This window comes from Mauremys reevesii, linkage group 3, assembly GCF_016161935.1.
Source record: "Mauremys reevesii isolate NIE-2019 linkage group 3, ASM1616193v1, whole genome shotgun sequence".
Lineage (NCBI taxonomy): Eukaryota > Metazoa > Chordata > Testudines > Geoemydidae > Mauremys > Mauremys reevesii.
In genome coordinates, this window is record NC_052625.1 from 149,686,124 (window position 1) to 149,709,567 (window position 23,444).

The 23,444-nt window shown below is 44.7% G+C and overlaps 1 protein-coding gene across 7 annotated transcripts in view; it reads right to left on the reverse strand.

The window, feature by feature from the left end:
• The window catches only part of MEI4 (meiotic double-stranded break formation protein 4), a 148,754-nt gene that overhangs the window by 100,172 nt on the left and 25,138 nt on the right, over positions 1 to 23,444 (reverse strand). For all 7 annotated transcript variants that reach the window (XR_005596471.1, XR_005596472.1, XR_005596474.1 and 4 more), the window contains exon 3: positions 5,626 to 6,194. Coding sequence is in view for 3 of the 7 variants with exons in the window: in XM_039531532.1 (XP_039387466.1) it covers positions 5,626 to 6,194 (569 nt within the window). In the remaining 4 variants the exon portion in view is untranslated. The remainder of the gene's footprint in view (positions 1 to 5,625; positions 6,195 to 23,444) is intronic.

A 23,444-nucleotide genomic window follows, 5' to 3' on the forward strand; every position in this document is an offset into this window, starting at 1 on the left:
AGGTATTGCAGATCTTATTCATAGGAACAATGAAGGGAGTGAGTGAAATTCTGGTGCCTCTTTGGACTGTCTCCCCCACCTACAATCTTGCAGCTACCATCAGCCTCCAAAAAACAAAAACAAAAAACAAAAAAACCATTCATTCAACACAGCATGGTGATATACTTCACCATGTGTCTTCTGTTATTCCTCAATGGATTTCTGAGTTAGCTTTGTTTAAGTACTATTTTAAGTGCCCTATCAATCATGCTTATTTAAAAAGGTGAATTCAGTGTTGCCAGTACATCTATTATGGCCAGTGGACTTCAGATAGTTGGGAAAAAAAAGTCTGATTCCAAGCACCAGGGAATTCCCATAATTATTAACAATTTATGCCATCACTGAAGTAACTGATGTGACAGACTTGTGGCATGGGAGTGAGTTTCTTCCTTCAACAATAATTTGGAAACCCTAGGTTCCACTGTAAGATAAATGATTGTTCAATTATTTTCATGGTTCAGAACTGTCGAAGGCAGAGTGGAGACATTTACAGCAAGCAGATTGGCGCCTATAATTGCACCCAATAGTTAAATGGTAAAATCCTCAGTTTATGTCTAGTGTATGTTCAAAAAAGGATTTGTTTATGATGTTGTCATTCAAAAACAACAAGGAAAGTCCATCTGCTATTTTCAATTCTAATTATGAGGAGACATAAAAGGAAAGCAGATACAGAGCTTCTTTTGTAATTATGTACTGTTCTATAATCGACTACTACCAAAGCATAGTAGATGATGTAGCTAATAAAAGCCTTTGCTGCCCACTAAGTTCTATAAGATGGACCTGACTATATATTATTTTATGTCAGTGAAATGATGCTAACCTACTATACCTGAGTAGGCTGAAATTGTCACAAAAAATTGCTTTCCAGTTTCAAAATTTTGAAAATAAATACTGTAAAATAGTTCCACTGAAGTAGTTCTCTAACCCCAAAGAAAAACTTCATTTAAATGTCAGTTTATATAGACAATTTGATATTTTTAACTATAGCTTCACTGAATCTTAATTAACTATAAGCATATTCCAACTTCGTAAACACTTAAAAACTGTTAAAAGCAAACAGTTACTGTATTTAACATACAATTACATTGTGGCCTATTGAAAAAAAAAATGGTTCTTAGGGATAGGTTTTCGCAACAGCCAGATAAGAGGCACAGCAAAAAAAAAGCTCCACTACAGAACTACTGGATATAATCCTGAAAATGAATTGCATGGAACAGAATTATTCAATTTTGAAAACTTCCTACAGTTTTGTGGGATACTGTCCCTTGTCTTAAAATGGAAGAAATAAAAACACCACCAAACAAAATTAAACAAACACCACAACTGCCTTCAAACCAGAAGGCAAGCAAAGCCCTTGAAGCACAACTCACCATAGACTGTAATCACTGAGAAGGTCAGGGAGGACACAAAGACTTAAGAAGTTTACCTAGAGGAGACTAATGCCAATCCAAACAGATTTTAAGGAATCTGTAAACACCTTCAGTGGAAAAAGACAAAGTAACACTTCAGATTTCCAACTTTACAGTTACATGGATACTCTGGAATTGATCTATAGGACACCTTCAAAAAAATCTGTGCATGTCTCTGAAAATTATGCACCTATGAACTATTTGCCGAAGAAAAAGGAAATGGAAGTAGCTACTGTATTTTAGTCTTCTTTTATTTTAGAGTTTTACAAGACAAAGGGGTTTTATATTTTAAAATTAGAAGCATTTTCCTTAATTCTAACTCCCTCATCCTGAAGAACAAGCAATTTTTTGTTTAAATGTGAATTTAGAATTTCAGACCAAAAATTTTGTAATTGAAGTGCCTAACTTGAATAAGTGGTCTTATCGGTTCCTACAGTATATTTTTTCTAGTGCTTTGTCCAACCTAGTGATGAATAACTCAAGCAATGGGATTCTTGTAAGTTACATCAAACGTCTCTGCTTCATTTTTTTCTCCCTATCTATACTATGGAGATATTTCTTCCCCACCTTGCAACAATTTTTTAAAGTATTTAAGTCACTATTTATAAACTGCTGAGATCCTTTGGTGCTCTAAGCAGTTACAATTAATATACTCCACAGCCACCTGGACCAAATTTCTGAAGCAGGTCTTTGGATTCTGTGGCACTCTGGGTGCATGGAGTACATTCATACCCATAGTAGATTACATGTAGGGACTAGCACTTGAATAAGAATGGCTTGATACTTCTACTAACAGGATCATCAGTGAAATACCTAAGTGTTACCCTAAATTGCCATCACTCATCGCTAGGTTTCAGTTATTCTCTGTTGAAATTAATGGAAAGTTCACACCTTTTACAACTATTATTTCAGGCTGTCTGCAACGTCAAACAGAGAATACTGTACTGGTTTGTACTGGGTTCGTGTTTTCAAAGTCATCCTCACGAACATTAAGATTAGACATTAAAAAAATTTCTACTTTATTCTGAAGGTGTTTAAGTGATATGAATTTTCACCAGCTGCCAGTTTGCCACACACTTGCTATCTTGTTTTAAATCAATATCCTCCATATTTCAATCACTGGGTAAATAGCAATAATTAAAAACTAAGCAAAAATGTCCCTGGGTGATATTAGATAAAAGACATACAACTTCTATTAAAAATTCTACACTCCATCCTACTTATTTTTTCTTTCAACGCTGAAGCTGAAACTGAAACTAAAAATAAACTGTTTCATTTTTTTCTACTTAAAGTATCACTCAAACATCATTACTGGTATTAACTATATCAATTTAAATAGTTTTTCAGAAACTTAGCAATTACTACAGCATGGATAACTTATTAATATATGTTTAAACAGATGTTCACTCAAACTATTTGAATGCAGTAATGAATTCTATTAATATACTGTAGCGCGTATATCATTTGTAATTTGGCAAAAAAAGTTGTCTATTTCAATGTACCAGTGGTTAAATAGTAGAGATGAAGCTGACTTGGAACTCAGGAGGCTTCTATCTGGGTTTGCCCAGTGGGAAACAACTGCTTCCAATCCCACACCCAGCTTTCTTCCTATATAAAATACGCTAACTCCACTTTTCGCCCAAGCCATAGTTCCTTCTCTCTTCTTCCTCCCCATCCCAACAATGAATCCCTCTTCCTGGATTCCCTCCCATATCCTCCTGATTCTATTCATAAACTCTACCTAGTTTCCACAGATTGTTTTTGGTTTTTTGGTGTGCTATTGTGATGTATCATTTTTTCAGTTTTGTTTTTTTCTATAAAAGTCCACTTGTTCTCCTCACCCACCCACCTCCAAGTAGGGAAAGTCTAGATACAATCGATCCTCAAGGAGCCCTTGAAAACCACTCGACATCTGCTCTTCTCCCTCTCTTTAAACTACCCTCATTATCTTTGCTGTTGGCTCCGCTGCTCAGAAGTACAATGTTCCAAGTACTTCGCTCTGCATCAAGAGTCAAGAGTGGAGGGACCAGGAGCAAAGAAAAGAGAAGTCACCTGCTTTAGGAAAGGCTCAGTGTACAGTAACTCCTCACTTAAAGTCGTCCCAGTTAAAGTTGTTTCATTATTAAGTAGCTGTTCTATTAGAGGTTTCAGAGTAGCAGCCATGTTAGTCTGTATCTGCAAAAAGAACAGGAGTACTTGTGGCACCTTAGAGACTAACAAATTTATTTCAGCATGAGCTTTCGAGAGCTACTGCATCCGAAGAAGTGAGCTGTATCTCACGAAAGCTCATGCTGAAATAAATTTGTTAGTCTCTAAGGTGCCACAAGTACTCCTGTTCTTTTTGTTCTATTAGAGTTGTGCAATGTTCTGTTATAAAAGCCTCCACCACCATCAGCGCCTCCCCTCTCCCTCTCCATGCCTCCCACAATCAGCTGTAGCCCCAGAAGCCTATGGCTGTCTCCAGCTGTGCAGGGATCTAGAGGTCCAGTGCCTCTGCGTCGTGTGTTCTGAGTGTACTATGCAACCAGGCAGATTGGTTCCCTTATGAGACGACTGGCCTCCCCAGCACTCTGGGGGTGGGAGGAAGGGGCGGCACGTTCAGTGACTAACTGGAGCAGGCATTTGTGTGATCTGCTGCTCAGAGACTAGCAGACACATCCCCATCGGTGCTGGGGAAGGATGCAGCACAGTGTCACTTCCTATGTGCTGCCGCTTGCCAGCTCTGCCTGGTTCCCATGCTGAGCCCAAACCCACAAAGCTTGCACGGGGAGGATTCTGCAGGCCTAGGAGTGGGGGTGTTGTTGGCCCACACCCTTACCTGGGCTCTGGGACCAGAGAATATTCACTTACCTAGCCACAGCTGTGAGTCAAACCGCATATAATGTCTTTTGTCTGGCAAAAATTTTTAAAGTTATTTATTAGATTTTAAGCATTATACACACGCATACACACAGACATGCAATAGGTTTAGGATATTTTAGATATAGTTATTTATAGTTTGAGATGGTTTTGAGTGATTATTAGCCAGGCTTTTAGAGGCTTTTTTTTAGTTTAGCTGATGGGGAATTTAGATGTTAGCTTTTTGCTTGAAGAAATGCTTTTTTGGACTTTTTAAAGCAAATTGTTTATTTTTATAGTTAATATTAATACAAAATATATAATTTATAGTGATTTTAGTATAGTAATTGGTTTATATTGAATATATTTATTATTTAAAATGTTTTAGCATTTTAGTTATAATAATAATGTTAGGAGTATTTAAAATTAAGGTTATTTATTTTTTAAATAAAAAATAAAACAAAATTAACAAAAAATATTTTCATTAGCAAACTGAAAGTATGCAGCTGTTTGACCTTGTCTTACAAAGACAAGATTATTTTTCACTTTGTGGTATTTGGTTTTTAGCTCGCAGTGGTTGAACATACAAAATGGCTGAGAGTAGTACTGTCAAGTTCTGAGGTACACGCAAGAATGTCAAATTCTGAGGTAACAGACAACTAATCAAAAATAGCATGATAGAAAATATAAAATGATGTATGGTATACAAAAGGTAAAGTATGCACTCCTCTTTACTATCATAATAGTGGGCATTCAATTCCTATGTTCCTTCCTTAATTCCTGTGTTTTATTTTTAAATATTATTTTCAAGCTTCAGGAGAGTGGATCCCCAGATAATGTGAGTCAGTATAATTCCACAGACTTCAATGCAAGTATGCAGATTTACACCAGCTGAGGATCTGACCCCACATATTTAATGCAGGCAAAAGAAAAAAAATCATTAGACATATTTAGTAGCTTGTGTCAAACTATACAATCGCCTCATGCAACAAAGCAAAAAAAACAGTATTTATTCTGGTTTCCGCAAATTTGTTTTGATCTGCATATAACCGGCTAGTTGGAGGATAAACCCTAAATTTGTGGCTGGAGGAGAACTTTGCATACATTCAAATAAAATATTTTCAAATGCTGATGTTCACTGAAATCCTATTCTTAAGCAATAACAACAAGACGTGCTACAACATGCTCTCTTTTTTACATATTTACTTTTTCTTAGTCTCTGTTGAAAGTTCAAAGGAGGCATAATATTTTATTTCTAACTAACAATACTATTAATGTAAACTGTATATTTGGATTTCGTGCAAACGTAGATAGTGAGGTTGGAAGTTATTTCACTTACCCTATTGATATTGCTGTTGCTTAAAATAACCTGAACTAGGTTTTTCTTAAATTCTTCTAGCTTCTCAAAACACATTTTCAGAACATGATTCGATAAATTAGCATCAGTTATTAAATTGATCAAAACAGAAACTCCTTCTGTCAGAAAATTTGAGACAGGAAATTTAGGATTCTTGTAAAAAGTAAGCAGGCCATCAAGCAATCGAGAAACAGAATCTGATATTGTGGAGCAGTCGCTTTCAAGCTTTGTAAAGACTGTTTTCAGACCTCCTGCTTCAGTCAGTTTTCTTAGTTCAAGTAGATGTTGCAAGAACTGCATGTGAGCAGCCAGAGTTTTTTCCTTGCTAGTACAATGGGTATTCAATATGGGAAGTACTTCAGAATTAAATGTACAAGATGAAGTGTTACAACTATGCTCAGAGTGCCCAAAGTTATGGGATGTGTCTACAGTATCAAATACACAGTCACTAGATACATCACACCCAGAATCTTCTAGCTGACTTGAGCAATTTATTATAGGGTTTATATGTTCTTGATCCAGCAGAATTTCAGTAAAGGCATCTGGGTTTCCTGAAATACAAACATGAACGTTATATTTATATTTCTGAGACACTTTCACAAAGAATGTACTATAACATAAATCTTAAATGCAAAAAATGAATAATACAGAATAGGTTGTTTTCCAGCCATCAATTTTAATACTAATGGAATTTAAAACACATTTTAATAAAGTTAGAAATCTCTGAAAACAATGCTTATTGAGATTCTGCCTTAAATAGACAGCCCAACCTGTATCTCTGATAAAATCCTTTGAGCATTTTAGGAGTAACAGTTTTAATCTGATTTTAAATATTCTGATGGTTCAAAGACTTCATATAGTAAGTTTAATTGGTTATACAATAGGACTTAGGCTACTATCAGTTCCAAAGGAATGAACTGTATGCCATTCCCCATCTCCCACTACCTTTTTCACTACTCTTTCCGCTTAAAGAATAGTATTTTTGTAAATTTTAAAGTTAATTAACATAATTGTATCTACTAAGTAATCTCTTTCCAATTTTTTCGTTGTCAAGTATCCCCGAAAGTGACCTATTTACTTTGTCATTCAAGCAAATCAAATTATGCTTTGCATGGGAAAACACATGAATGTTCTTCTACTCTCTTCCGCACTACGCAAGGGAGGACAGCTTACGAATATGAGTCTATGCAGGTATCACATTATGGGTGCTGTTAGGAAAAAAAAAATTCTTGGATTTTGTCTATGCCTGGAAAATGGATTACTATTACTTTTTATTTGCATTACCGTACCATTCTAGAATGTGTTAACATGCTTTAAATAATATGTTCCTAAACAATTTAGAAGCTAATCTAGATTCAACTGGTTAAAAATGTGTAAACTGATCACAATTAACCTTTAAAGAGAAACATTCAATTTGGGGGGGGGAAAAAGTCAAAGAACATTTTGGACGGAAATGTGTTACCTACAGTTGTTATAACAACACCTAAATACGAGAACTGAAAAAAAGATTAGAGCAGAACATTTCTCAGGGTTTTTTCCACTTTACTTTCTGCATTTAAAAAACACTCTACAGTACTAGTCTCTGATGTCATGTACTTAATATCTCATGCACTAGAGCAAGAGTCAGGAACAACTAACTGAGGGTATGTCTACACTACAGAGACTATACTGGCATAGCTAAATCTCCACAGCAATGCTGGCATAATCCCACAGAGTAAATGCAGCCCACATTGACATAATGGTTTTTCCCACTGGGGTAGGAACACCACCTTCTTGAGCAACAGTGGCTATGCTGAAGGAAGCATTCATCCATCAACATATCTGCATCTTACTGGGGGTTCAGTCAGCAAAGCTACGTCAGTCAGGGGTATGTCTATTCATAGGTGGCAGGTTTGTATAATTTTTGGTGGGGCCCAAAATGGTTGTGCCCCCCCGCTCCCGCCCTGTAAACCGATATAAAATGAAGCTACAATGTGTCAGCGCCACAAGATTACAAGGGTCAATTAAAAGTGGAAAGTCAGAAGCAGCACTTGCCTACTTCAATATACAGTATTATATTTTGTTGCACCTGTTGTGATGAAGTGGGAATGTTCTTAATATTTTCTCTGAATACTGTGTGGGTGCCTCAGTTTCCCCTGCAAGATGCCAACTGAAGGTGTTGGGGACAAAGAGATCAGGTGGCCTCCTTGTCCGGAAGAGACACAGAGGCCAGAGGAGGGAGTGTCAGTTTGGAGTTGGCTGGGGAAATGGGGAGAAACCCAGAACTTGGTTCTGGGCTCCCCACCCCACAAGATGGACCTGACAGAGGGGTTCTGTTTTCTGTACCAATAAGCTCTGTTTAAACTGTGTTCCCGTCATCTAATAAACCTTCTGTTTTACAGTCTGGCTGAGAGTCACATCTGACTGCGGAGTTGGGGTGCAGGGACCTCTGGCTGCCCCAGGACCCCGCCTGGGCGGACTCACTGCGGAAAGTGCATGGTATGGAAGGGCATGCTGAATGCTCTGAGGTCAGACCCAGGAAGGTGTAAGCTTCTTGCCCTGGAGACAGTCTGCTCAGAGAGGAGGCTCCCCCAGAGTCCTGACTGGCTTTGAAGGAGTGGTTCCAGAGCATCCCAGCATCCCCTTCCACCCCATGCACTTCCCAGAAGTCCGCACAGGCACTAACACTCCCTCCTCTGGCCTTTGTCAAGAAGGCTAACAGCATTTGGGGCTGTATAAGTAGGGGCATTGCCAGCAGATCGAGGGACATGATCATTCTCCTCTATTCAACATTGGTGAGGCCTCATCTAGAGTACTACGTGCAGTTTTGGGCCCCACATTGCAAGAAGGATGTGGAAAAATTGGAAAATCCAGTGGAGGGCAACAAAAATGATTAGGGGGCTGGAGCACATGACTTCTGAGGAGAGGCTGAGGGAACTGGGATGGTTTAGTCTGCAGAAGAGAAGAATGAGGGAGGATTTGATAGCTGCTTTCAACTACCTGATAGGGGGTTACAAAGAGGATGGATCTAGACTGTTCTCAGTGGTAGCAGAGGACAGAACAAGGAGTAATGGTCTCAAGTTGAAGTGGGGGAGGTTTAGGTTGGATATTAAGAAAAACTTTTTCACTAGGAGGGTGGTGAAACACTGGAATGGGTTACCTAGGGAGGTGGTGGAATCTCCTTCCTTAGAGGTTTTTAAGGCCCGGCTTGACAAAGCCCTGGCTGGGATGATTTAGTTGGGAATTGGTCCTGCTTTGAGCATGAGGTTGGACTAGATGACCTCCTGAGGCTCCTTCCAACCCTGATATTCTATGATACTCTAAACTGACCACCAAATTTAAGTTGCGTGTTTTTCCCGTCAGGTGAGGACTCTGGGGCAGGGCTGGGGATAAGGAACTTGGGGTGCAGACAGGCTGCCCCAGGGCTAGGGCCAAAGAGGACTCCCCTCCACCCTCCCTGGCAGCAGCAAGCTCCAGGGGAGGGACTCCTCCTCTCCATCACAGTTCACTGCACATGCTCCTAGGTCCCTCTCAGGTCCAGAAAGCCCACTCGCCTCCCCTATGGTGGGTACCGAGGGGGGAGGTTGCCATCACGTGTGGCCTCCCCTGCTGCCACCCCTCACCATAGCCTCACTGGGGATGGGGCTGCCCCTTGCCCAGCATGGTGCAGGAGTGGGGACTGCAGGGTGGTAGCTGGGGAGGGGCACAGTACCACAAAATTCACCTAAGCCCCAGCTGCACAGGTTTAGGAAGCTCCCCTCCCCAGTGGTGTAGCCAGGTTCTAACATCAGGGGGAGCGAACACGTAAAAAAAGATGCCAGCCAACATATCCAATTACTAATCAGGTAGTTCTATAACAGGCTATAACAGGCTGCCCTGGACCCCATCACCCCCTAAAGCACAAGGTAGGGGAGGGCACCACCATGTTGTGCGACAAACACTTGACAAAATTACTGGACTTAGTGATGGACAATGCGGGCAGGTGGGTATTATGTCATTCAATCATTCAACCCATAAAATTGCACACATTTTGCCTCAGTGAAATTAAATATCCAGAGAATTACTGGGCCTGTGATGATGACCAGGGCTTGCTCACCTGTGGCTCCCCCTCCCTGTGCTGTGGAGGCACAGCCAGGTCTGCATCTGCAGGCAGGCACCCTGCCTCATGTGCAGCTCCCATGGGCCCTGATAGCCACTAGACTGGGAGCCTCCCGGCCAATGGAATGGGCTGGGCTGGGCTGGGGGGCGGAAGGCAAAGGGGGAGATTGTAGGGAGCTTTGGAGGAGGGGAGGCAGTGCGGGAGGGGAGTGGGCTGGCACAAAGGGGAGGGCTCTCTGGAGAGCAGTGACAGGGGTCATTGGGAGTCTCTCGAGGGGGCAGAGGGTTGTGTGGGTCTCTGTGGGGCAGGGGGCTGTAATGGGCGGAGCCAGCTGCAACCTGGGTCTGCTCTGCGGGGGGTGTTGCTATAGTCCCCTCAGGAAGCTCCCCCCATCCTGTGTATTTTCTACCAGCCCCGGGGTGCCCATTGCTGATCCTTTCCCCGCCCACGGCTCCATCTGTCTGTCCCCACAACCCCCCAGCTGTGTCCGTCTGTCTGTTCTCACAACTCCCCTGGCTGTGTCCTGGTGTGTGTCTGTCCCACAACCCCCTGGCTGTGTCCTTGTGTCTGTCTGTCCCACAACCACCCAGCTGTGTCTGTTTGTCCCCCACCAACGCCCCCCCCCGACTGTGTCTTTGTGTCTGTCTGTCCCCACCACCCCCGGCTGTGTGTGTCTGTGCCACAACCCCCTTGGCTGTGTCCTTATGCCTGTCTGTCCCACAACCCCCGGCTGTGTCTGTCTGGATGCCCCCACCACCCCCGGCTGTGTCTGTCTGTCCCCCCCCGCTGTGTGTGTCTGTCCCACAACCCCCTGGCTGTGTCCTTGTGTCTGTCTGTCTGTCCCACAACCCCCCAGCTGTGTCTGGCTGGCTGCCCCCACCACCCCCTGCTGTGTGTGTCTGTCCCCACCCCCCCTCCCGCTGTGTGTGTCTGTCCCACAACCCCCTGGCTGTGTCTGGCTGGCTGCCCCCACCACCCCCGGCTGTGTGTGTCTGTCCCCACCCCACCCCCGCTGTGTGTGTCTGTCCCACAACCCCTGGCTGTGTCTGGCTGGCTGCCCCACCACCCCCGGCTGTGTGTGTCTGTCCCCCGCTGTGTGTGTCTGTGCCACAACCCCCTGGCTGTGTCTGTTTGTCCCCACCAACCCCCCCTCCCCGGCTGTGTCCATGTGTCTGGCTGCCCCCACAGCTCACCGGCTGAGTCTGTCTGACAGGGACAGACGCTGCTGCTGCTCTGCTCAGGGCTCAGACGCTGCCGGTGGCTCGCTCCCCCTCCCTGCTGTGGAGGCGCGGCCAGGCAGCTCCGGCACTGCCCCCGGCAGCTCCCATTGGCTGGGGTTCCCGGCCAATGGGCTGTGAGCCCAGTCGCTGCTGGAGCCTCTCCCAGGAGCTGCCGCTGCCGTGAGAGCGCTCGGCATTGCAACGCGGGGACCCCCCGAAGCACAGGGCCTGGGGCCCAAACATTGGTGGAGCTGGGCCCACCTTTAGGATTATTGGTGGGGCCTGGGCTCCACGGGCCCATAGAACTCGCCGCCTATGTGTCTATTAGCTATGTCTACCTAATTTTTAAGTGTAGACCAGGCCTCAAATAGCCAACAACCTCATCCAGAGCAGGAATTTTCCTTTCCTCTTTCAAACACACAATAGCCTAATCACCACTGAAGAAAAATGCCCTGCGTACATCAGTCCTAGCCAACTACTGCCCAATGTCAAACCTCCCATTCCTGAGCAAGATTGTAGAGAAGATAGCAAATGGCTACATCAAGCTCTTCTAACTGAAGTGAACATTCTATACACATCTTAATCTGTTTTCAGGCCAGGACACAGAACCAAAACCACCTTAGTGGCACTGATGCATGATCTCCTCCTGTCAATGGATAAAAGACAGACATCCACCCTCATCCTCCTGGACCCCTCTGCAACACTGGACACTGATGACCATGATATTATGCTGTCTCAAGAACATAAGAATGGCCATATTGGGTCAGACCAAAGTATCCTGTCTTCTGCCAGTGGCCAATGCCAGGTGCCTAAGAGGGAATGAAGAGGTAATCATCAAGCAGTCCATCCCCTGTCACCCATTCCCAGCTTCTGGCAAACAGAAGCTAGCAACATCATCACTACCCATCCTGGCTAATAGCCACTGATGGACATATCCTCCATGATGTGTTTCACATGACAGAGAGGGCAGGGGTCCTGGATAATGTGCTAAAATGGGTTGAGTCCTTTCTGGATGGATGCACGTAACAAGTAGTAATGGGAAACTGCGCCTCCACCACTAGACCTCTTACTTATGGAGTACCACAAAGATCAGTTCTCTTTCCAGTCCTTTTCAACATATAGATGGAACCACTGGGTGAACTAGTCAGATGATACAGATTCAAGAGCCAGCAACATGCAGATGATACACAACTCTACCTATCCTTCAAGACATGTGACCACACCGTTACCACCACGATGGCCTCAGTGATTAGATGAGCTCAGGTCCTGGATGAAGAACAGCTGGCTGATGCTGAACCCGAGCAAGACAGTGGTGATGCCAGGAGGCACAGGAAAATATTCTGAGGAGATTTCAGCCACCGTGCAGTCTCCATTAGTTGAAGACACACCCACAATTGGTCAATTCAGGAAACTCTGTCCCATTCTGGCAGATGAAAACCTGGTCTCAGTTATTCATACCTTTGTCATCTCTCAACTGGATTATAGAAATGCAATATACCTGGGCATGATGCCATCAGCATCTAAGAAACTCCAGCTACTTCAAAACACTGCAGAATGTCTGCTCAGCAAGACAGGCTACTGCAAACACATCCATCTGCCCTCTACTCTGCACTGGTTTCCCACAGAATTTTGAAACAAGTTCAAGGACTAAGTCTTTATCTTCAAGCAATCCATGTCCTGCGAGTAGGATATCTAAAAAATTGTCTAAAGCTCCAGGATGAAGGCCATGGTCAACTCCTCCACTCCTCTGGAACAATGGAACTCTCAACAGTTAGAGTAAAGCTTGTCCATGTGTGTGGTGGAACTTTCTCCTGGGGCAGTCTGAGTCTGTGGAATGAACTCCCCCAGGAACTAAGGAACATCATAAATCTCACTATTGTCCACAGCAGTTGCAAGGCATGTTTTTTGACTTGCTTTCTCTAATGTGAACACATAGCAATAGCAACAGCAACAGGTATATTTATTTTTTAATAAAACCCACACACATACACTACCCAAACAAGACATAAGACATTCCACAGCACACACTTCTCCCTCTTGGGAGAGGATGAGAGAACAAACAATATGAGACAGATGTGTAGTCACGTTGCTTAATGCTCTACTGCAAGTCATTCTGATATTAGGCGATGATCACAGCATATAAACCTATATAGAACAGAAAATGAGGACAATACTCACTGCCCTGCCCCGTGCAGAACTTATTCATGAACACTGCCCAAAACCATTCAAATGCACATCTAACTAACAGCAGCAAAGCTAAAACTGATTTGAAGGTGCAAAAGCCTACATTATTTCAACATGAAGATCTAGATTACTGTACTGGTTAAAACAACTGTTTTAGGAAGCCTGTCATTTTTGAGACAATATATCCTATATAAATAATTAAGAATTATTACATCATTTGCAAGATTCCTAACACCTAGATAAAAACCTAAACAATCAAAACATTGTACTTCTAAAGATTCACTGAAGACCAATTATTAAGAAATCTATATATCAAATTATGTTCAATATGTACAAAACAACATTTTATCCTTTGAGAGACAAGCAAAATTTTCTGAGAAGGACAATAATGGAGCTCATTTGTGGGAAATAACCCTGCTTCTTTCTCAATGGCAGGGACATTTGGTCAGACTGCAGACAAAATGTACTGTCCCTGGAAGTGGGGATGGGGAGGAAACTGTCTAGAAAAAGCCTCCCCACTTCCTCATGGGGTCTGGAAAATGTTGCTGGTTTGTTGGGCAAAGAAAAGGGATGTAATGTTCCCAGGAGAAAGGGGAAATTAGAAGGATTCATACCATAGCTGTCTCTTCACAGATTTGCTACATAGTATTGGTCAACCAGGCTGCAGGCCGAGCTAAGGGCCCACAAAACGGTACTAAGGCTGCAGAGGGGCGGCCCAGGAATAGGCAGAGGCAGCTGGTCCAACCCCCCTTGCCAATGATGAGTGGTTTACAGAATGCAGTCCGCCCCAGTGAGCAGGGACTAGGTGGTGACTGGCAGTAGCCACTGAGACAAGATGGAGATAGGGGCTTGGGGGTTCCCCTGGGTGGGTTGCTGCTGGGGGCAGAACCCTGGTGCAGAGGGACACTGGGGTCTGGGAGGGACACGGAGGCCAGCGGCAGGCGAGACGCCAGCCTGGAGAGGGTGCTCCGGGCTGGAAAGAGCTAATTCCCTGGACAACCAGCAGGAGGCACCGGGCCGGTGAGTTGTCGCCCCGCTACACTATCACCTCCATACATTCCACTGTCTGCGTTCCTGCTCAAATCCCTGCATATAAGTTTTTGTCAGTGTTTGAGGAAAATAAGTCTTCTCTAATCCCAGAAGAATAACTGCAAACCTATTTTGTTCAGTTCTCACTCCCATGGGACAAAAATCTAAGATCAACCCGGAAGAGGAGGGGAAAGGAGGCAGTTTATCCCACAGCCAGAGGAGGCAGGAGCATAGGGTCCAGATGCATTTGCCTCGTCATAGAATCATAGAAGATTAGGGTTGGAAGAGACCTCAGGAAGTCATCTAGCTCAAAGCAGGACCAACACCAACTAAATTATCCCAGACAGGGCTTTGTCAAGCCAGGCCTTAAAAACCTCTATGGATGGAGATTCCACTACTTCCCTAGGTAACCCATTCCAGTGTTTCACCATCCTCCTCATGAAAAAGTTATTCCTAATATCTAACCTAAACCTCCCCCACTGCAACTTGAGACCATTACTCCTTGTTCTGTCCTCTGCTATCACTGAGAACAGTCTAGATCCATCCTCTTTGGAACCCCTTTTTGAGGTAGTTGAAAGTAGCTATCAAATCTCACCTCATTCTTCTCTTCTGCAGACTAAATAAGCCCAGTTCCTTCAGCCTCTTTTCATAAGTCATGTGCCCCAGCCCCCTAATCATTTTTGTTGCCCTCCGCTGGACTGTTTACAATTTGTCCACATCCCTTCTGTAACAGGGGGACCAAAAGTGGATACAATATTCCAGATGTGGCCTCAACAATGCCGAATAGAGGGGAATGATCATTTCCCTTGATCTGCTGGCAATGTTCCTTCTAATGTAGCCCAATATGCCATTAGCCTTCTTGGCAACAAGGGCACACTGATGACTCATATCCAGCTTCTCATCCACTGTAATCCCCAGGTCCTTTCCTGCAGAACTGCCACTTAGCCAGTCAGTCCCCAGCCTGTAGCGGTGCATGGGATTCTTCCATCCTAAGTGCAGGACTCTGCACTTGTCCTTGTTGAACCTCATTAGGTTTTTTTAGCCCAAGCTTCCAATTTATCTATGTCGCAATCCGATACGAAGTTATGGCTCTGTATGGCCAATTGTTGGTCCACGGCCACCTTGTCCTGTTAAAAGGACAAGGCAGCCTCCATCTTGGACCAGGTTCTTGTTGCATAGGAAAGGGCAGAGACCTAATCCTGCCCAGCAACACTAAAGTGCTGTGTGTACTTTCCTGCTTTTTTTTTTTTCTGTTGGGCCATCTAAAGGTCAGGCTAGTTCTGTGTGTGACGGCCTGATTCTGCCCGGCAACCTGTTTTTTGGGCCGGTCGTCTGGGAGTCAGGTTAATTCTGCCCAGTGACTCACTTTCCCGCTCTTTTTGGACCCAGTCATCTAAGGGTCAAGCTTGTTTACTTGTCAACTCCAGTGTGCCATGTGCAAATCCTGCTAACGTGGGGTGGCAACAGCTCGAAGCCTGGAGGGAGGAGGGACCAGGGAGCCAATCAGATACTGACACGAGGGTGTGAGACCTTTCTATAAAACTAGATTTCCCCCCAATATCTGTGTGGAGCATCTGCGTGTTAGCTGAAGGACCTGATCAGCCTTTCGGCCAGGATCTCGTCCTGGTAAAGCGCGCTCGTGTCGTATCGTTTGGATTCGTTGTCGTTTGGACCCGATCCCTGTCAGCTCGTCATGCTTCTGGTGTCTGTTCTGCTGGTCAGCTGCGCCTGGAGTGCGGTATTTGGTTTTTGATATCTGACAGTTAGCCTCTTATTTTTTCCCTCCCTAACTCGGTACCAAGTATCTACTCAGGATATCAGGATTGTATTAATGAGCTCAGAATTGCACAATTGCTTAGCTAGCTTGTATAGTTGTTCTAGTTGTTAGTAAATTGTTAATTGCAAACTGTTTTATGTGTGTGAATCACTGCTCTGTCTTTGTCCGGAGTGCATGAATCTGGGAGCTGTCTCCACCTGGAGATTAGCAGACCAAGGGGTTCCCGTCCCCGCGGTCTGAGTGAGTGGAATCTGCCCAGCTGCAGCCGCACCACTCCTGAAACTCCCAAGCGGAGGCCCTGCACATGAGCTGGTAGTCCAGCTGATTCAGGAGTTGGAGGAAGGGAAAAAAGTCCAGAAAGATCCTCCCTGATCAGTATAAATCTAAGGTTGTAGCCAGTACCTATCACAAGATCTTAGGCCTGGCTCTGGACAAATTGACTGTTGTTATGGGGGCTCTGGCGTCTACTGCTTGGGAGATGATTGATACCCCTAAGGTTCCCGGTACGATTCAATCCCCACCCAAGACCCTATCCTCTCCCTCTCTGCCAGATCCTAAAACTCCTGAGCCCTCTCCTCCACCATATCCGACAGCACCCAGTATGTATTCAACCTTACCATCATTAACCCCCGAAGTGGTAGCTCCCAGTCCTGCCGAGGCTATGCCGGTACAGCTCACCTGTACTAAAGTGGACCCCACTGGGGCACAGAACATTACTTATGAGTGGCGTACTCGCAGCAAGGCAGAGATGAAGGAGTTCATTAATGACACAGGGCGAGGGCCAAACGAACCCATATTCACCTGGCTGGGACGGCTTATCTTAGAATATAGCCAGGAGCTGGTTGATCAGGAGGAAGCAACCCTTATATCTCGGAGTGCTGCCTGGTCAAGGGGAACGGGCCGTGGGATACTTTTAACAGCTCCTGTCTGGCCAATCTCTGTACCAGCGGCCGCTTATCTGCAAATACAGAACAGTGCCACAGCATTTCAGTTGCCCCCCAGTGGGATTTCTACCCCTCGCGATCTGATCTACACTATTGCAGGGGCATCCCTCATTTGGTGGGACCCTGACCAAACCCCCCTAGGTTTAACACAAGAACAGCAACAGCTCCGGCCGTTTCAGGCGTATTGCTACGTCACTGACCCTGCTTCTATCCCCGTGCATGAACAGGGGGTAGACATGGCCCTTGATAGCAACCCTCTAGGGGATACTAGCAAGCTGATATGGATGCGGGGGTTCCAGGGGCGGCCAGTAACGTCGTTGTTTCAGGCTATGGATCGCCTGAAGTGGCCTGCCCCCCGACCACCTGCAGTAGCTGCGGGCATCGTACCCCCTGCGCCCAAGCCCAAATTCCCTGACCGCTCTTATATAGAGCGGAAAATCTTTGGATTTTTGCTTAACAAAGGGGGGGCTCAGCAAAGATACTATCCGCAGGTTAAGCCCTGCACAGCAAAGGGAGCTGGCTATAGCTCTGGGGTGGAAGGAACAGTCAAGGGACCCAAATCAGGAAAACGCTACAGGACCGAGTGTGTAATGATGGCCAACACCCGGTCCGGTGATTCTAGGCCGTATTTTCCCCGGTCACTCTCGATGGTCAAAAGGTTCAGTTTTCGTTGGATACAGGGGCGCAGGTATCCATTGTTCCCCCATCTATCCCCCATAAGCGCACGGGTCGGGTTATTTATGTTCAAGGGCTCAATAGTGTCGAGCCCCGGCCTGAAGTTAGGGTTGAAGCCACCCTTAAACAGTTTAATGTCCCCGTTACTGTTTTCGATGCTATCTCGTGGTTATCCTCTCCTAGCCTCGTATTTCCTACTAAAAAGCAAACGGTTGGCCTTAGGGCTGTTGATTGGACACATCGTTATTGGATTACAGTAGCACGCGACCCCACAGCTATAAACGAAAGCAATACCCTCAGCCTGCATTCCCCTCCTGGAATCTATTGGTTCTGTGGCAATGGCATTGCTTATAATCATCTTCGCCTCCCCAAGGGCATTTGCGCCCTTGGCCAGGTTTACATTAAAGGAGGAAGTGTTTTCCACAGGCCTCCCCCCATATTTGGTCCACAGAAGCGTGAACTCACTTGGTGGACTCGTCTCAAATCTGCCACTGAAACACCCTTTTGGGGTTATGTACAATTCAATCCTTATAGTTATGCATTCACTCTTGGTCAGCTCCGCAGTCTGTCCAAAAATTTAGAAACCCTTACTAATCTCACAGCCCTTGGATTTCAACAGGTTGACAATTCCCTTACTATCCTAGCTGAATATGCTGAGCAGAACCGCCTAATGATACAGACCCTGCTGCACCAGGACTTTTGCGAGGCCCTTGAGAATCTCGATTCTCGTTTCAAGGGACAATGTTGCCTCCGCTTGCGTCCTGACTGGAACAACGTCTCTGCCATCACCCAGCAACTGTTGTCCCTGGCTGTCCGCATCCGTGAGGAGCGTCAATCCTGGGACTGGTGGCAAACAACCTTGTCAGGCTGGGGACTTGGACAATGGGCACAATCCTTTAAATATTGGCTAATTGCAGCAGCAGTAGTTATTGTTGTTTTCTGCTTAAGCCTTGCATGTACCAAAGCTCTAATTAACAAAGCTGTGACAGCACTTCCTATTCAAACTGTATACTACACTGCCTTCATATCAGCTGACGACCAGTCAGACACTGAGCTTTCTGCTTGAATTTGTTTTTCCCTTATGTTCCCTAGGTTCGTTCCCTCCTAGGTGTAAGCTGACCATCCCGTGATGGACCGCCAATCGGCCACGGGGGCATGTCGCAATCCGATACGAAGTTATGGCTCTGTATGGCCAATTGTCGGTCCACGGCCATCTTGTCCTGTTAAAAGGACAAGGCAGCCTCCATCTTGGACCAGGTTCTTGTTGCATAGGAAAGGGCAGAGACCTAATCCTGCCCAGCAACACTAAAGTGCTGTGTGTACTTTCCTGCTTTTTTTTTTTTTCTGTTGGGCCATCTAAAGGTCAGGCTAATTCTGTGTGTGAAGGCCTGATTCTGCCCGGCAACCTGTTTTTTGGGCCGGTCGTCTGGAGGTCGGGTTAATTCTACCCAGCGACTCACTTTCCCGCTCTTTTTGGACCCAGTCATCTAAGGGTCAAGCTTGTTTACTTGTCAACTCCAGTGTGCCGTGTGCAAATCCTGCAACAGCTCAAAGCCTGGAGGGAGGAGGGACCAGGGAGCCAATCAGATACTGACACGAGGGAGTGAGACCTTTCTATAAAACTAGATTTCCCCCCAAAATCTGTGTGGAGCATCCGCGTGTTAGCTGAAGGACCTGATCAGCCTTTCGGCCAGGATCTCCTCCCGGTAAAGCGCGCTCGTGTCGTATCATTTGGATTCGTTGTCGTTTGGACCCGATCCCTGTCAGCTCGTCATGCTTCTGGTTTCTGTTCTGCTGGTCAGCTGCGCCTGGAGTGCGGTATTTGGTTTTTGATATCTGACAGTTAGCCTCTTATTTTTCCCTCCCTAACTCGGTACCAAGTATCTACTCAGGATATCAGGATTGTATTAATGAGCTCAGAATTGCACAATTGCTTAGCTAGCTTGTATAGTTGTTCTAGTTGTTAGTAAATTGTTAATTGCAAACTGTTTTATGTGTGTGAATCACTGCTCTGTCTTTGTCCAGAGTGCATGAATCTGGGAGCTGTCTCCACCTGGAGATTAGCAGACCAAGGGGTTCCCGTCCCCGCGGTCTGAGTGAGTGGAATCTACCCAGCTGCAGCCGCACCACCCTCTGGGTTACCCTTAGTGTGAAAGCAAGTGTGGCTGAGGCAGTGGCCCGTGGGTCTCTGTTCTGTGTCAGGGTACCGCCCTGACAAACCCGATTCCTATCTTGTAAGATTGGTGTGTCTGCCTATTTGGTGTGGTGTGGTGAGCAGTATAAAGTGTATTACTGTGTTTTGTGGTGTGTTTGTAATTTTGATACCATACCAGCCAAAGTTGCCTACTCCCCCAGCCCAAGTTGTAATTATCCCCCAAATAAATGCAGCCACTTGGCTTTTCACTGTTATTCTGGTCCTGCCTGTTTTTCCTCACTCAATACCAAGCTTAACGGACCGCAATCTATTTCAGACAATCTAGGCCATTCTGGACCCTATCCCTACGCTTCAGTGTAGCTACCTCTCCTCGCAGCTTAGTGTCATCCACAAACTTGTTAAGGGTGCAATCTATCCCATCGTCCAGAACATTAATAAAGATATTGAACAAAACTGGCCCCAGGACAGAACCCTGGGGCACTCTGCTTGATATTGGCTGCTAACTAGATAGCGAGCTGTTGATCACTACCTGTTGAACCCGACGATCTAGCCAGCTTTCCATCCACCTTATAGTCCAGTCATCCAATCCATACTTTTTTTACTTGCTGGCAAGAATACTGTGGGAGACCATAACAAAAGCTTTGCTAAAGTCAAGATATATCACATCCACTGCTTTCCCCATATCCACAGAACCAGTTATCTCATCATAGAAGGCAATCAGATTGGTCAGGTATGACTTGCCCTTGGTGAATCGATGTTGACTGTTCCTGATCACCTTCCTCTCCTCCAAGTGCTTCAAAATGGATTCTTTGAGGATCTGCTCCATAATTTTCCCAGGGACCGAGGTGAGGTTGTCCGGTCTATAGTTCCCCAAATTCTCCTTCTTCCCTTTTTTAAAGATGGGCACTATGTTTGCCTTTATCCAGTCATCCGGGAACTCCCCCGATCACCACGAGTTTTCAAAGATAATGGCCTATGGTTCTGCAATCACATCAGCCAATTCCCTCAGCACCTTTGGATGTATTGCAACCAGCCCCATGAACTTGTGCATGTCCAGTGTTTCTAAATAGTCCTTAACCTGTTCTTTTCACCACTGTGGGCTGCTCACCTCCTCCCCATACTGTGCTGCCCAGTGCAGCAATGTGGGAGTTGATCTTGTGTGTGAAGACCGAGGCAAAATAAGTCCCCTGCTGAGGTCAGCAGAATGGCGAGGGGGCGCGAGGACGAGGAACAGAAGAGATACTGAAGGAAAGAGACAAGATATGGAATGGTCTGCCAGAACCAAATTTGAGGCCATCCTCCTCCCCACTCCAAAGAACAGGCAGAGCATGTACAATGAGCTGCTCTTATCACTGGGAGACAGAGTACTGGGCACATGACTCAGTTCCTGATCATTTGGTCACCAACACTTCTATCCCATGATGACCAGTCTCCATAAATGCTTACAGATGTGGGTACTCAAGAGCAGCACATTTCCAGACTGATGAATAGTGTGAATATAAAAACACGCACAGAGTCTCACCTTTTTCCCTTGATAATTAAAGTGTGCAAACTTTAGCTCTGCCCCAAAATAAATACTATTATTTCATCATCAATCTTAAAATATCAGTATATATTTATTAATTAATATTTGTCACTTAACAGTATCCTTTGAAAATATTTTGATACCAAAATCAAGACAACAAAAATATACCTTTTTAAAAAAATTAAGGGGTCAGAGTTAAGATTGCTGGACTGGGCTGAAATGTCCATTCTTTTTTGCTTGATACAAATGTGTTTACATTTATTATGTAGTGTGATAAACTCAGCACAGACAACTGCAAGGGGGGGTGGGGGTAGAAATCAGTCTCAGAGGGTTAAAAGGCCCTCCTCCCTATCAACTGGAGGGTAACTACAGGTCAATCAGGTTCAGCTGAGAAGGGGTTACCAAAGTATCAATCAGAATCAGCTGAGAGGGAGCTACCTGAGGTTAATTAGGATCAGCTGATTCCAACTAAGGGCTGCCTGAGACCTTTTTAAACCCTCCCCTGGGAGGAAGGAGGGGAGGAGAGAAGAGAGAGAAAGGAGTCCTGCTGCCAGGAGGTTAGGAGCAACAAGACAGCGAGCCTCACCAGGAGGAGAGGCTGTATTCCCTCCCACAAGGGAGAAAAATAAGCTAAAAAGGACTGGAAGAGAGAAGGAAGGGACTTCCCCTGTGCCCCAAAGGGGACCATATTACCCAAGCCTGTCTCACCAGGGCTAAAAGCAGCGGAGGCTGGGGAGACCGAGAATGTGCCTTGCCACAGTGGGCAATTTGTTTATGCTAAAATTTTCAAAAGCACCTTAAAAATGAGCCTAAAACCCACTGACCTTCAGTGACCGATAGGCCACTAAGTGCCTTAGTTGATAAAATGGAACCTAGGTGGTTTTAAAAATTTTATGTTTATGTACTAGATACATATCCATGCTTGTAAATGCTTGGATTTTGTAAAAGGTATGATAGGTAAGTACAGTGTTGTCACTTAAGAACATTAAATGATTTTTTGAAATAAAGTTGGGGTTTTTTTAGAATAAATTAAGCTTTACAACATCTCAAGTAACTTTTTAAAAGCTGGGATGAGGTGGAACTCTGTTGTAAGCAGTGAAAAGCTTTAGTTCTGTAAATATCATAGCTGATCAGAGAAAGGTCCCCAATCATAAAATATTTTAATTTCAATGTTTCGCATATCATCCCTGTGGCAATGACAACAGTTGCTTAGCTGTTAGGAATATATTTTTGGTTGGTAATGCTGGAAAGGAGGAGGAAGATCCAGCACCACGTGATAGCTAGCACTGTTACCACCGTCTTGGGCTCCATGAACCATAGTTTGGGAGCCTCTAATTTAGCTCAATTTCTTCTGAAAATCAAATGGTTCAGATCTAATAAAACACAATGAAACTAATAATAAAAAACCAAGATCCAAATTATCAATACCCACTTGGTGAATCAAACATGAAATCACTAGTCAATACATTCAGAGAAGAGAGGGGAATCATATACCAAAAACCAGAATGGTTTATTTATCTATTTTTTATTGCTGTCTCTCTTTTCACATTGAGGCATCCCTGTTACCCTTCATTAAGTCTTCAGTGACTGAAATATTGCTAGGTAGACTTTCATGAATGATGAATCAGGTTTATTCACTTCATTTTTCCACCCTTTCAACTATTTGTATTTGTGGGTTTTTTTTTTTAAATGGCTTATTATGTAAGCTTCTCTCTACCACATTACTTTTTTGGTAACTATTCAATTCATTAAAAACTAAGCTGCTGGGATTGCAAAAAAACAACCACCCTCCTTCACAACTTCAAGAACTTTTATCTGTTTAGCACACTAATATGGTTATGGCAGTTATGGTCCCTTGGAAACAAAATCTGCTTTTATAGACCTTATTTCTTTGAGTCAACAAAATAAATTCTGCCCAGGACCTATTTACACCCTCTATGTATTATTTCAGAATAGTTCTGCAGATGGTAAATGCTTGCAAGATTCTCTATATTGAGCAAGCAACACATTTTCTTTTTAGAGAGATTTTACACCAAGTACTCTAGGGCAGTGGTCCCCAACCTTTTTTGTCTGTCGGGCGCCAGACGACGAGCCACGGAGGACCATGGTGGTGGACGAGCATCCGCCGAAATGCCGCTGGCAAGTACTGTCATCTAGAGACGTCACCGCCAAAATGCCGCCAAATTTCAGCGGCATTTCAGCGGATGCTCGTCT